The sequence below is a fragment of the Orycteropus afer genome, unplaced genomic scaffold, assembly GCF_000298275.1.
Source record: "Orycteropus afer afer isolate SDZICR_OR568_19922 unplaced genomic scaffold, OryAfe1.0 scaffold00192, whole genome shotgun sequence".
NCBI classification, from domain to species: Eukaryota; Metazoa; Chordata; class Mammalia; order Tubulidentata; family Orycteropodidae; genus Orycteropus; species Orycteropus afer.
In genome coordinates this window covers 5384354-5398273 of record NW_006921779.1, presented here as the reverse complement: position 1 = coordinate 5398273, position 13920 = coordinate 5384354, and the positions used below count along the sequence as shown (strand labels likewise).

General features: G+C 42.7%; 1 protein-coding gene across 1 annotated transcript in view; it reads right to left on the bottom strand.

Annotated features, from left to right (window-relative positions):
• Positions 1-8098: 8098 nt before the first annotated feature.
• The window catches only part of CLSPN (claspin), a 50233-nt gene continuing 44411 nt past the window's right edge, over positions 8099-13920 (bottom strand). Inside the window, exons 19-25 of the mRNA XM_007947653.1 lie at positions 11626-11790; positions 11399-11520; positions 11021-11148; positions 10574-10676; positions 9639-9721; positions 9251-9412; positions 8099-8209 (exon numbers count right to left, since the gene is read on the bottom strand). Coding sequence (XP_007945844.1) covers positions 8099-8209; positions 9251-9412; positions 9639-9721; positions 10574-10676; positions 11021-11148; positions 11399-11520; positions 11626-11790 — 874 coding nt within the window. The remainder of the gene's footprint in view (positions 8210-9250; positions 9413-9638; positions 9722-10573; positions 10677-11020; positions 11149-11398; positions 11521-11625; positions 11791-13920) is intronic.

Genomic DNA, 13920 nt, shown 5'->3' with positions numbered 1-13920 from the left:
CGTCAGCAGCCAGTAGCTGTCTGAGTGAAGAAAAGCCTCTAGCTTCAGTGGGCTTCCACCCAGCCCCTAGAGCCTGGTACTTTGAACTCAGACTTAAAGCCTCTAAACTGTTAGAGAATAAACTCCTGTTTGTTCAAGCCATCCCATTTGTATATTCTTGTCAGAGTGGCACTAAGTATCCAGAACAAGGGGTATAGTTAACAGTCTCTTGCTTAGGGATCACCCCTGCCTTACGAAGAACTGTACAGTTGCTCCAGCATCCTCTCTGACCCCTTTTCGCCAGATCCTCCAGAGAGAAATGTAGGAATCTGTCCAATGGTGATCCTCCCTTCATCCCTCTCATGTTGAGTGGGAGCACACAGTCATGAAGGCATGTGAGCCAGGCCTTCATCCTTTATCTCTCCCTGTTTTAGATTAACAAATGTCTCAACTGCCCATTCCAATTCTCCATCACACCATTACTTTGAGAATGGTATGCAACATGGTATGTCTGCTTAATATGATGTTTCTTGGCCCACTGATGCACCTGTGGGCTATCTCAGACCCTTGGTCTGAGAAAATATAACTGGGTGGCCCAAATTAGTACAGTATCTTTTGTTCCAATCCTTTAATGGTGTTTTTAGCATTTACATCTGTCACGGGATATACAAAGCCCAGTCCAGAGTAAGTATCTATTCCTGTGAGGACCCATTTGTAGCCACCTGGAGCCAATTGTGTCATTGGTCCCATATAATCGACTTGCCAGCTATGTGCACAGCCTTGCCCCCAGGAAATCTGCCCCACAGCCATCTGTAACCTTATCTTTCTTGTTGATAGAGCAGTCCTGATTGGCATTTTGTGCCTCAGAGAGTGCAAGAGGGATGTGTCTAAATTCAGCTCATCTCTGTACTGCTGCAGCATCCCCATGTTCACTCATTTCATCGACTCAGTTGGTCACCTCAAGGGAGGGTACCAACACATCCACTCGCTGATTCCAACTGCCTTCTGATCCAGAAAGGGATTCTTCTGATGGGCATCAACATGGCCTACTCTAATGCGTCCTTTGAATTCCCAGAGTGCTTTCCATAGGTCTATGCCCTACACAGGTGTCCCCTTAATAGTCCAATTTTCCATCACCCATTTGTCTGACTCTATAGCCAGGCCATTGGCCACTGCCCATGAATCAGTAAAAATCCAAACTATGGGCTCACCATTGCCCATTTCTTCCACAACAGCTGGGAAGACAGCATGCAGTTCAGCTCATTGAGGTGACTTGTTCTTACCTTCTTCAGTCAAGGTCTTTCCATCTGCTGGTCTTAATGCAGCAGCTTTCCACATCAGATATTGTCCATGTGCCCTGGAACTGCCATCTGTGAACCAAGCAGCCTTTTGCTGATCAGCAAAAGGTTGTTCACAGGGCACTGTCCATGTGGCAATGGGCTCTGGTAGCTTCTCAGATGGTTCCAGGGTAGGACTTATGAGAAAAGAGGCTACCTGCTTGTGGATATGGTAGGTGCCTCCCTGCATTTCTCCAGTAGCCTGTTCTTCTATGAACCATTTCCATTTTATCATGGAACTATTTTGAGCACTGCCTTCCTTATTAGAGTGTTTCTCTGACATCACTCAAAACATTTAGGGTATTGCAGGTTTCATGATTTTATGTCCTTCTGTCATTGAGGCATGCTCAATAGCAAGCAACTGCCTTTCAAATGGCGTGTATCATGCTGCAGTGGCTGGAAACTTTCCCAAAGGTCGCTGTGGGGCAGCATTCTCAGGCTTTTGCCATAAGCTCCAGTCTGCATAGGCACATGTAGCAGATACCTCCAAAATCATGTCTGAATGTGGGTCATAAGGGCCTAAAGGCAAGAAGAGTGAGACCGCTTTCTGTAATTCAGATATAGCTTCCTATTACTTTGGCCTCGATTCAAAAGTTACTTTCTTCTGAGCAGTTTTGTGGATGAGAGCCAGGAATATTCCCAGATGTAGAATATGTGTTTTCCAAAACCCAAATAGATGAATTAAACATTGGGCCTCCTGTCTTGGGGGTAGGTAGCGACAGCAACTTATTCTTGGTTGCCTGTGGAGTGTCATGGGTGGCTCCTGCCCAAGTTATTCCCAAGAATTTCATTGTTTGGGCAGGGGCCTGGATTTTTTTTTTTTTTTCCAATTGTGATTTGGGTGAAAAATTACAGAGCAAATTCACTTTCCATACAGCAGTTCACATACACTTTGTCTCATGACATTGACTATAATTTACCACAATGCAACAGCTCCCCTTCCCCTTCCTCCCCATAGTTACCTCTTCCCTGTGTCCGTACCTCCATGCACTCCTGCCCCCTGAGCTATGTCCTTGTGCATACATAGCCCTTCTATTCTCCCATGATTGTTCTCTCCAAGGAGTGTATCTACCTAGTGTAAATATTCACCTCATATGCCTGTCTTTTGTTTGGCTGGAAGCCACAGGTGTGGGCTCAATTCTAGACCTGAAGGGCAGCTAGGGGTCATAGTCTCAGTGGTTCCATCAAGGGCCCTGGATTTTTGCTGGTTTTACTAACCAGCCTCTGTTGGTCATGTGGGCCATTACTGTTTTCAAATCTGCTCTAGCTTGTTCAGTATTTGATATTAACACAATTATCATCAATTTAATGTATTACCATACTTGAAATCTGCACCAAGTCCATGTCTCTTCTAACCAAACCATGACAGTAAGCTGGTGAATTCAAATAACACTGTGGCATAACACTGAAATATATTGAGATCCTTTCCATATGAAAGCAAACTGCAGCTGACTCTTCTGAGATTGGGATGGAGAAAAGGGCATTTGCAAGATCAATCACTGAGTACCAGTCTCTGTTAGCCTGCTGTATTTTCTGCACTGTTGATCATGTCTGTAACAGATGAAGCCACTGGTAGCAGTACTTTATTTCGCCCTCAGTAGTCTACTGTCAGCTTCCAAGAGCCATATGCCTTTTCCACAGGCCAGATGGGGTTGTTATACAGAGAATTTGTTGGCACCAATACTCTAGCCTTTAGCATACCTGTAATCAAACTAGTAGTCGCCTTTCGTCCACCAGGTATCCTATATTGTTTCAAGTTAACAACCTGAAATTCTAATGGTTCCCATTTAGCATGTCCAATCGATACTGGCAATTCTAATGGTTCCCATTTAGCATGTCCAATCAATACTGGCCCAAGGGCAGACTTACCCACCTTCAGTTTTACAACATCAGGTAGAAGGAGTGTTCCTTAGACATAATATTCATACCAATGATACATTCAAGTAAGGGAGATGCAACTACTTCATACATCTGTTTAAATCTTTCAGTTCTCACCCAAGCTTTCACCTTACTGCCATCAGCTGTTGCATCCCCGTATCTCCCCAGTCTAACCTTAGGCCTCTTCAAGATTTCATTGACAGGTTTTGGGATGACAATACATTGGGCTCCTATGTCCAAGAGTGCCAAGAAGGTCTCTTCCCCACTCCTAGGCCATTATACCCACACATGTGCATATGGCCTCAGGTCCCCTGCTGCAGGTTTGATTAGAAAACCCTGGCCCCTCATCAGTCTGTATCTTCATCAACTAGCTGAGCCTCTACTTCAACTTGTCATGGGTGGGACTTCCCATCATTAAATTCCTCCCGAATGGAGTGAATAGAATGGGCTTCTTTAGGCCTCTTTAACGTTGGGGGACAAGCAGGAGTTTCTGTTGGTCCACCCAACTTCCTGTAGTGCTGCATTAGCACCTTTGTCTTGACGTCATCAATGTTTGCTACATTCGCTCCATCCCTTAGTAACCACTGACAAATCTCCAACCTGCTGAAGTAAGTTCTTTCCCCATTGCCATTTCCCATTCTCCTATTAATCACTCTTCTATTTCTTGCATCTGTAAGACTCATATGGGGAAGCTGTGCCAGCAGATCCAACATGGCTTCCTGGATCGTTGCTTTGTCTTACAGTAGCAAGGTTACATGGAGTGCCCATGGAGAAGGGGCTCCCTTGATTACCGTATCTGCCATGACCTGTGTAAGGGGCATACTCATTAGGGGATATCCTGATCACCATAGCCATTCCGGCATGGCTTATATAATATAAATAGCACATTAGCTACTTCCTGTGGACTGTTCCAGGGGGTATTTAGAGGGGAAGGAGAGAGGTTTCCTTCTCAAGGTAAAATAAAAAATCCTCACTGCAAATCGTATCCAGTGCCCCAGGCTGGCTGTCCTATCTGGATTAACCTGCTGTGTAACTGGATCTTGGATCATCATTCATGCCTGTTCCATAGTGAGTTGTGGGTCTTGCATCAACCCAAACTTACTCTTCCATTCTGTAGCATTCAAAACTAAAGACACTGCCCCGAATTAGTTGCTCTCACAATCCATTTTAGTATAGGTTCGTCAGGAAGCTCATGATACCCGTCTACAAACTGAATCAACTCTTTTACACTATACCTCCTGGTTTCAAGTTTCTTGGTTTTGCCCCTTCTCTTCCTGGACTACCTTCTTGGTGACCAGAGGTCAAAGGGGTACTGCCTGTTGTTCTAATACAATTTTTCCTTTCTGGGTAGGCTCTGAGACCAGTGGTGTTATTGTTGTTATGTGCCGTCGAGTCAGACCTGACTCATAGTGAGCCCTCCTTGGGTTTCTGAGGCGGTATCATTACAGAAGTAGATTGCCCAACCTTCCTTCCAAGGAGTAGCTGGTGGGTCTGAACTGCCAGCCTTCTGGTTAGCAGTCAAGTGCCTTAGGCACTATGCTACCAGAGCTCCCAAGACTAGTGGTAGTAGCTCTGATTAGACCAGATCTGGCTTTGGTTCAGTGCTACAACCTCCCATACATTCTTTCCCCCTGCCATTGCAGCTATTATCGATAACAGCAACCAAAGAACTGTAAGTCTTACCCTTTTCCTTATCACTCAGTATTTCCATATGCATGCAACTACCCAATTCCTCAGGAGTTAGATCCACAACTCCTAAATCCCATAAATAACTGATCAGAACAGAACAGCTGCTTCAATCCATGAGTATTTTTTAATCCCATCCAAAAAACAAAGGTTTCTCATTCTCTTGTTTATCCGCCACACCCCTGACCCAAAAAAAAAAAAAAAAAAAAAGCCTAGACCATTGCAGTTCAGTGAGTCTGGGCTGTTGCAGCAAATCCCACTTTCTCTTCCTCCCCTTAGTGCTTTCCCTCCTGTCTTAGGGTTTCTTATTTCATTGTAACATTTCACAGAACTCATACACTGCCAAGGAAATGATGCACATGGTGGTGGAGGCTGGAAAGTTGGCAAGTCCCAAATCTGTGGGTAGGGGTAGGTCTTGAGAATTCTCCTTACTCACGTAGATGCAGGGGCTGGCAAACCCAAATCAGCAGGTCAGACAACTGGTTGCTGTCTCAAGTCCAGGGGCGAGATGATGACAAACCAAATGCAGGATCCGGAGCAACAGAGTGACTTTGCAGCACATTCACATTTATGTCCTCAAAGAAACTAAAGGAGGTGACTTGAGTCACACTCTCCAGCAAGGTGGGACTCAAGATACATTCCTCCTTAAATAGGCACAGAGGCTAGGATTTACAATACATCACCAAATGAAGGACAATAGCTAGAAGGGCCATATTAGGCAATTCACTGCACTGCACTCGGAAAGGTGTGTTATTATTCATTCCATACTCACTAGACCACTACATTCCAGACTGCGTGCCAGGCAGTGAGCGGGAAACAGAGGTAGAAGAAACAACACTGTCTCAGAGATGATGTGATCAAATAGTATCAAGACAATATTCCCCTTAAAAGACTCTCCTCTATACTCAGGTGTATAAATCCCAAGGCAGGAAGTCCCAAGAGTTATTAGATGTAATTCCAGGAGACAAAAACCAGAAATACCCAGTAAAGTCTTCCAGTCTAAGCCATGAGAAATTCTCAAAGTGGGCAAAGGCTGCAGACAAACAGTTGGGATGAGGAATTCCACAGAGAGCCATGAGTACCTTATCTCAAAGAATATGATGTTTTATGGAGACCTAAGAATGGCTCGTGCAACTGCAGACTGAATTAATGAGTTTAAGGACCCATTTGAATGAAGTCAACACCCAGTTTGTGGAACAAGGGAGAAGTACAGGAATGACACCAAGCATACTCTATCTCTCGTGGGGTCTCATCTTGCCAAGTATGTCATTTCTAAACTGGCAGAGGTAAACCCTAGCAGGAGCCTTAGGACCAGGGCCTAGGGCTTCACTCTTATTAAGACATAGCTGATTCAATGCTTTGTACACAGGACATTTGGTAAGGTCACAACTCTCCAACTCAATCCTGTCATCAAGGTCAAGACTTAGCTTGCCTTATGGCAGCTATACTGTCATATGAAAAAGTAACTCAGCTTAAGACTCAACTTTTCTTTCTCTATAGTGTGTTTCTCCCTGGATCTTAGAATAGAAACTATTGGCTCCCCAGGTTTCTTAGGCATTAATATTGTTATCCTCAGTGGTCAACTCCAACCCTCTTATCCATATGCCCTCCTCCCCAGTTCTTTTGCCCAATAAAGAGCTGCCTAGTCTTAGGTCTGTGTTAGAGTGCTCAAAGGGAAGAGCAATAGCCCTTACTTTGAGCCCACAGCTATAATGAAGAATAGGCAAAGTCAACTAATGAGAAAGTACCAATCAGAGGGATATAACAATAGTTGCCACTTAGGTGAACGCTGCTCCTTGCCCTGCCCTGAAGCCAAACCATCTGGGGTTAACTTGATCAATTCACTGCGCTAAGAAGGCAGAGAGGAGACAAATGAAGCAGCCTCTCACTCTAGACTCAGAGGCTCCCCTGAGAAGGAGATACCCTGAAAACCAAAGGCTCCTCAACATTAGACAAGTACTGACCTAAGAATGAACATTCAAGCTAGGCAGCAAATCCTGCCATCAAGGCATGGATATTTATTGAAAAGCAACATATATGTTAAAACATCTTTATATACATTTTCCCAATTACAAGATTATAAATATACAAACATGAGTTCTGTCAAAGTCAGCATCTTGAGTATTAGAGAAGAACTGTAGAAAACCTATATCCTAATTTCATCAGTTAAACAGGTATTCCCCATCTCCCAGTAAAAAACTGGCACAATTTCATTCAACTTCTCAAGTCAAGCATTACACAGAATGGTGTTCCAGACCAGTACCAGTACTCCGTTCTGAGTGGGGAAAACAATCTGTCTAAAATTCAGAGAGCCTCCAGAGAGTTCAGGGAAAATGAGGAGTGAAGGTAACTCTATTCAACTGTATTTGATTAAACTCCATGGTTTTTTAAGTAATGAAATATTGAAGTACCCTCTGACTGGCCAGAGCAATGTATTCAAGCCAGGAAAATGCCATAATAATGGTTATATTTCTTCTTGTCAAGCTGGAAGGGAGGTCCTTGAGCAACACTGTTTTGAATTGAGAATTTAATCTCAGGAGAGATCTCTGTCTTATAGAGAACATTTTGGCAGGGACAGGACTGGCTATAAGACTTTATCTATATCCTCATACTCCAGAAAATTAAGGCAAAGGTCTTACTGACTTGAGACCAGTTTGTGTCTTTATTATAAAGGCAGCAAAGGTTAATTGGAAAATTGAGACTGTCTTCGGAAAAGGCATACAAGAAAATGGAAGAGGCAAGACTACTAACAGTTCCTAGGTCCTCTGTTCAAGAAGTTTCTCTTTCACTGATTTCCAGCTACTGTGGTGCTTATCTTAGAAGTGTGAGGAGTCATTCTGGTACTGACTTTCACTATTTTCTGTAATGCCACATTCTTTCCTTCCTCTTCCTCCTCCTCCAACAACCTCTACCACAAAGAGGTATCAATCTGCTAAAATAAAATGGCAAGTGTTTAATGAGGGAAGTAAGGCTCCATATAAGTGTCCCATGAATCCATGTTGTAAACACTATTAGAGTAGTGGCCAATGTAGGCAATAATACTAGGAGAGGTATCCAGAGCCATACAGTGGAAAGAACTGGAGTGTCTGTCTGTAATTCTTAATGCATTGATTTGGAGGAAGTCAGGATCATCAGTGTGAGCAGCAACTCTAACCTTCAGTGCCAGGAGCTTCTCAAAGCAATCTCAACAGAGTTGCTAGCAGCAATCCTTGATGGTGTTAACTTTCCAAGTATTTGAAAATGCTTCGCTTCAATACTGAAGTGCTATCATCTGTTTTGAGGCGCTTCGGTGAAAGAGATGTGACTGAAGATGGACCTCTTCTCCTCATCTAGAGAGCAGAGAAGGAATCAAGGCCAGCTCAGAATCAATAGCCTCATACAAGCACTTATCTTCAGTTGGCTCTTAAGCAACTCATAATCATGAACAATTAACAACAGAAAAAAAAAAAAGAGTATAAACTTTCCAAGCAAATTTTACAAGCTGATTACTTACTAAGGGCAGCAATTCCCTACATTTTCTTAGGGAATGCAGGATTTCAACACTGCAGCAAGCATATGCCTTTAAGCCAGAATTTTTTCTTTTTTTAAATTTTAAAAATGAATTATAGAATGTTATACATCCTACTTTGGTGAGTAGCAACTGTGATCTTAAAAGTTTGTGACCAGCCCTGTAAGGTGCAATTATTGGTCTCTCCTCGTCTGGAGCAAAGAAGAATGATGAAAATCAAAGATGCATGGAAACAATTAGTCCAAAGGACTTATGGACCATGTGAACCCCAGCCTCAACGACCCTGAGATCAGAACTACCTGGTGCTCACTTACCACTGCTGACCACTCTGAAAGGGATCACAATAGGAGGTGCTGGATACAGTGGGGAAACAAATGTGGAACAAAATCCTAAATAGGACCAGGCTTCCTGGTCTGATATCCTAAACAGGACCAGGCTTCCTGAGACTATGGCCCTTAAGACACCCTTCAAGCCTAGACTGAACTCATTCCCCATGGTTCAACTTTCAGCCAGACAATAGACAGGCTTATAAGGTGAATAATACCAACAATATCTGGTGAATAACACCAGGGAGGTACTCATTAGAACAAGCAACATTACAAGATCAAAGGTCACCATGTGACCAGGAATAAAGCTCAGAAGTCAGAAAGGGATAGGAAAGAACCACAAAGGGAAATGGTAAACACAAGGAAGAAGTGGGAAGAGTGCTATTATATTGTGGAGATTGCAATGAATGTCACAAGACAAAATGTGCATGAACCGTTGAATGGAAAACTAATTTGCTCTGTAAACTTCCACTGAAATCATATTTAAAAAAAAAAAAAAATTGGGAAGCCACTAGATCAGTTCTGAAATTCCCTACCTGAGACTTAGAAGATTCCTTTGCTGCCTCAGCCTTGACAGGAGAAAGTGTGTGGAATATAAAGTTTCTTGAATTTCGGGGACCAGTAGGGTTGAGGTCAGACAAGGCAGCCAGTTTCTGAAGCACAGCTTTAGGCTGATTGAGCAAGGAGCCCATCTTTAGCTGAGGAAAGAAGAGTCATTGGTATCAAACTCCAATATTAAATAATGAAAAAACCAGTGCATCCTTGTCACCTCCCAGGTACTGCAAGGACATATTCTTACCCTCCTCTGAGATCTATTTACATTTCCTGCAGCCACCTCCCTCTAATAGAGAGATTCATTTAGTTTGGCCTGAGTGTTTATAACCTGCATACAATGACATCAGGCTAACAAGGTCTCCAACCAACCTGATGGGCACTTCCTGGTTTGATGGCTTCAAAAGGACTTCTGAGTAAAGAGTTTGATTCCTGAACAACCATAGTGCGACTAGCTGGAGAGAAAAGACAGAAAGCCTTATTTTGGGCAAAGCTGGGAATAGTCATTTTTTAAAAATTAGTATTACTTTTCAATAATTTATTTTTGTTTTTGTTAAGAATAAAACAAAACATACACCAACTCAGCAGTTTCTAAGTATACAATTCAGTGACACTGATTACATTCTCCGAGTTGTGTAACTGTGCTCATCCTCTTTCTAAGCTGTTCCTCCCCATTAACATAAACTCACTAGCCCCTAAGGTTCCTCCTATCTAATCTTTCAAGTTGCTGCTGTCAGTTTGATTCTATATAAATAGCTTAAGGCAGACATTCTTCCTAGTTAAGCAAAACTATGGTTTGGTTTTAAGAAGACTTCAGGAGATATTTTTGGTTTAAGTTTTAAAAGATTTTCTCAAGCAGTGGTTTCAGAGGTTCATCCAGCCTCCATGGCTCCAGAAGGTCTGGAGTCCATTAGAATTTGAAGTTCTACTCTGTATCTTCCCCCTTTTGTTTCAGATTCCTCTACAGAATATTTGATCAAAATGTTCAGCAAAGGTAGCCAGGAACCATCCAGGTATAATTCCTTCTAAATCTAAGCAAGCTAAAAAGGCTTCAAACCAACAAGCAAAAACCATGAGAACTCTATTTTATAATGGTGACTTTGAAATTTCACAAGTCCAGCAACTACTGCCCAATACTCTATGATCTAAGAACACTGTCCGTCCATCCCCCTCAACCCTGGGGTGGGGGGCTATTTAAGACAGAAGCTTATGACTAAGCTACAATAGTTCCTGAAGGCTGGAGTCACCCCCAAGGCTCCACCACTAACAATCCAGGGGCTACACCCTGAGGAGGAACAGGAGCGCACCACTCTTCTGAAGTGTTTTGGCTGTAACTTTCTTGGCCAGCATCATAAACTGACTGTCTTCTCCAATTTCTTCTTCTTCAGCTGCAATCTTCCCCTGCTGTGCCTGAAAATAAAAATCATAAAGCATTAACACAAAAGTCTACAGCTCCTCCAAACAGTTAGCATAGCATGGGCTGTGAAGCTAGAGTACCTGGGATATCATTTGTTTTCTTTTTTGCAACCTTTTGCTGCTTTATAAAGAGAAAAAAATTTTTTTTTGGACAAACATGAAGAGAATTGCTTATTGTAACCTTATCTCAAAGCATATAAGAAAACTCATGGATTAAAAGGGACAGCAATATATTGCCTAAGATTTTGAAATTATCAGGACAGATTAGGTGACTGGGTCCTTTCCTCCTCCTAAACTGACCAGGGTCAGAAGAGGTAATTTCCTTGCAGATTTCCTACCTGGTCTCGAAGCCACTGCTCTCGTTCAATTCGCTCCTTTCTCCATCTGGCTTCTGTCTCATCAAACTGTTCTTCAATCTGATCATCATCAGAGTCTCTGTGGAACAAGTCCATCTGGGAAGCATCGTCTAAAGCAGAGAGGTAAGGCTATCAGCACTCTGCAATCCTACTGGAAAGGGTGCTTGGACAGGCACAAAATGAACCCTTATTATTTCTCACATACTACCATAAAATTTTCCAACCTACTAAGAGAAAACAATCATTACTCCACCATAAACTGCTACAGTTTTGATTTCCAGTTGCCATGTTAAACAGAAGAACAAACAAGTACACATGTACATCATAACCATTTGCTTCTAAAGGCAACAACCAAGATACCTATGTTTTTCCATCGGAATTTCCTCATTCGCCCAGGACCATCACTGTGCAGATCTCCATCAGCTAGGTACCTTTCTTGGTATAAACGTAGTTGTCGCTTATCATCATCCAACATGGTTTTCCTATGACAGGAGAAATAAGGTGTTCAAAACCAACTACTCTGGCTGGTTATGGGGCTTGCCTTAAGATGCACCGCACTCCTCAGAAGGGCTTGCTGGGATACTGACATGTGTATTTTCTTGACTTGATTCTGCAGTTCCTCATCAGAAGGAAGTACTTCATCAATTATATCCTCTTCATATTCATTAATATCTTCCCCATCATACTCGTCTTCACTTCCCACGTCACTCCCTGACACCTCTGCTTCATCTTCCAGGTATTTTTTCAATCTCCTGAAAAGCAATTTTGAAGATTAGAAAAGGCAACAATGAATGTATATACCTACAGAATATGAAAGCAATTGAGAAAAGAATATAGTTATCTCTAACAATAAGCTTAAGTTCATAATACATTTTAATATTAAAAAGCCTATCATTCAATACATACTATGCACCCAGAAGGGAGCCCTGGTGCTAAAGGGGCAGGGAGGTGGCATCTTCTGACTTCCTCTAACTTCACAAGAGGAAGACAGAGTCAGCAGCAGCAGCCCAAGACCTGTTCCTATGAGGCCAGACCTGCCGCCACACTCCAGCCCTCTTACCATCCTTAGTCCTCAACCATCTTTCTCGTGACACCCACCATTTCTTTGCTGCAGTGGCCACACAGAACTCACAGATTATGGGGTTTATTAGGGAAGCAACAAGCTACAATTCATGTTCAGAAACATGCTCAGGATACAGTTCTTTGATCAGGACACTCTCCCCTCTGCTGTGTCCTTAAACATGCCTCTCTAGCCCTTGGCCTCTCAGCCTGGCCTTTGCCTCTGTGGGCTAGGTAAATCTGCCTCTCGTGCCTCAGTTGGGCATCTCTCTCAGCCAACAGTGAGATTCCCCTTGCTTCTAGGAGGGCTCATCTTAAGCCTGGCAGGTAGCAAAATTAACCAATCCCAACATCAGAGTTCTACACACCTGAGAGTGAGCAAGCTTTCCCAGAAAATTACTTGATGCTGAGTCAACAGAAATACCCCAGGTGGATGACTTTAACAATCAGGAGTTTAAAAGCAGCTACTCAATTACTCATGGCAAATTCCACCATGGAGTTAAGTGCCAGTCTCATTATAGGAAATAACTACTACCAGCTGCCCAGCCAAGTTGACACATATTTGCATCGTCCTACCCAGTGATCTGGTGGGAGTTACAAAGACTATGGCTAGAAAAGCCATACCATGCAACTCACTACACCGCACCTGGTTGCACAGTGGTTAAAGCACTCAGCTGCTAATCAAAAAGTCGACAGAATTCACCAGCTGCTCCACAGGAGCAAGATGAGGCAGTCTGCTCCTGTAAAGAATTATAGCCTTGGAAACCTTATGGGGCAAGTTTACTCTGTCCTATAGGGTTGCCATGAGCTGGAATCGACTCGATGACAGTGTGTTTGGTTTTAGAAATGTGCCAAGAGCTATACGTTACAAGCATTACCTCAGGAGTGGGAACTATTACGGAGTCTGTGAGTGGTGTCAACAGTTAATGTGCTTGGTTTGAGCATCCAGAGGCACCTCAGAAGAAAGGCCTGGTGATCTACTTCTGAAAAATCAGCCACTGGAAACCCTGTGGAGCACAGTTCTACTCTGACACACCTACAGTTGCCATGAGTTGGGGTCAACTTGACAGCAACTGGGTCTTTTTTGGTACTATTATTCTCTCCATTTTACTGTTGAAGAAACTGAGGTTCAAAGAGATTAAATGACTTGCCCAGCTAGAAGGTACCAAAGCCAGGATTCAACTAGGTTCAGTGACTCAAAAGCAAGAACTCTTATTTTCCTCTATACAATTGGGACATATCTGCTAGAAGGTTCAAACTATTTTGATTTGTGCTGAAGCACATCAGCTTCAGGACACAGACTAAAGACAGACTAGCTCTTCTTTGTTGCTGTCATTAGCTGTTGCTGAGCTGATTCTGATTCATGATGACCTTATGAATAACAGAACAAAATATGGCCCAGTCCTGTGCCATCCTCGTAATTGTTGGTATGTTTCAGCCCATTGTTGTAGCCACCATGTCAATCATCTCGTGGAGGTTTCCCCTTATTTTCTGCTAAGCCTCTACTTTACCAAGCATTATGTCCTATTCTAGTGATTAGTTTTTCCTGATGTTATGTCCAAAGAAAAACAGGCAAAGTTTTCCCATCCTGGCTTCTAAGAAGCATTCTGGCTATATTTCTTCCAAGATAGATTTGTTCCTTTTTCTGCATGCCAATTCATTAAATCTTGACCCTCAAGTTAGAGTCATGGCCGAGGCTCAGAGTTCCTCAATAATCAAAACCAGTCCTAATATTCCCAACAACAACAAAATAAATAAAATTTAAAGAGGAGGAAAAAAAAAAAAAAGGCAACCCAGATAAAATTCAAAAAACCAAAACCACT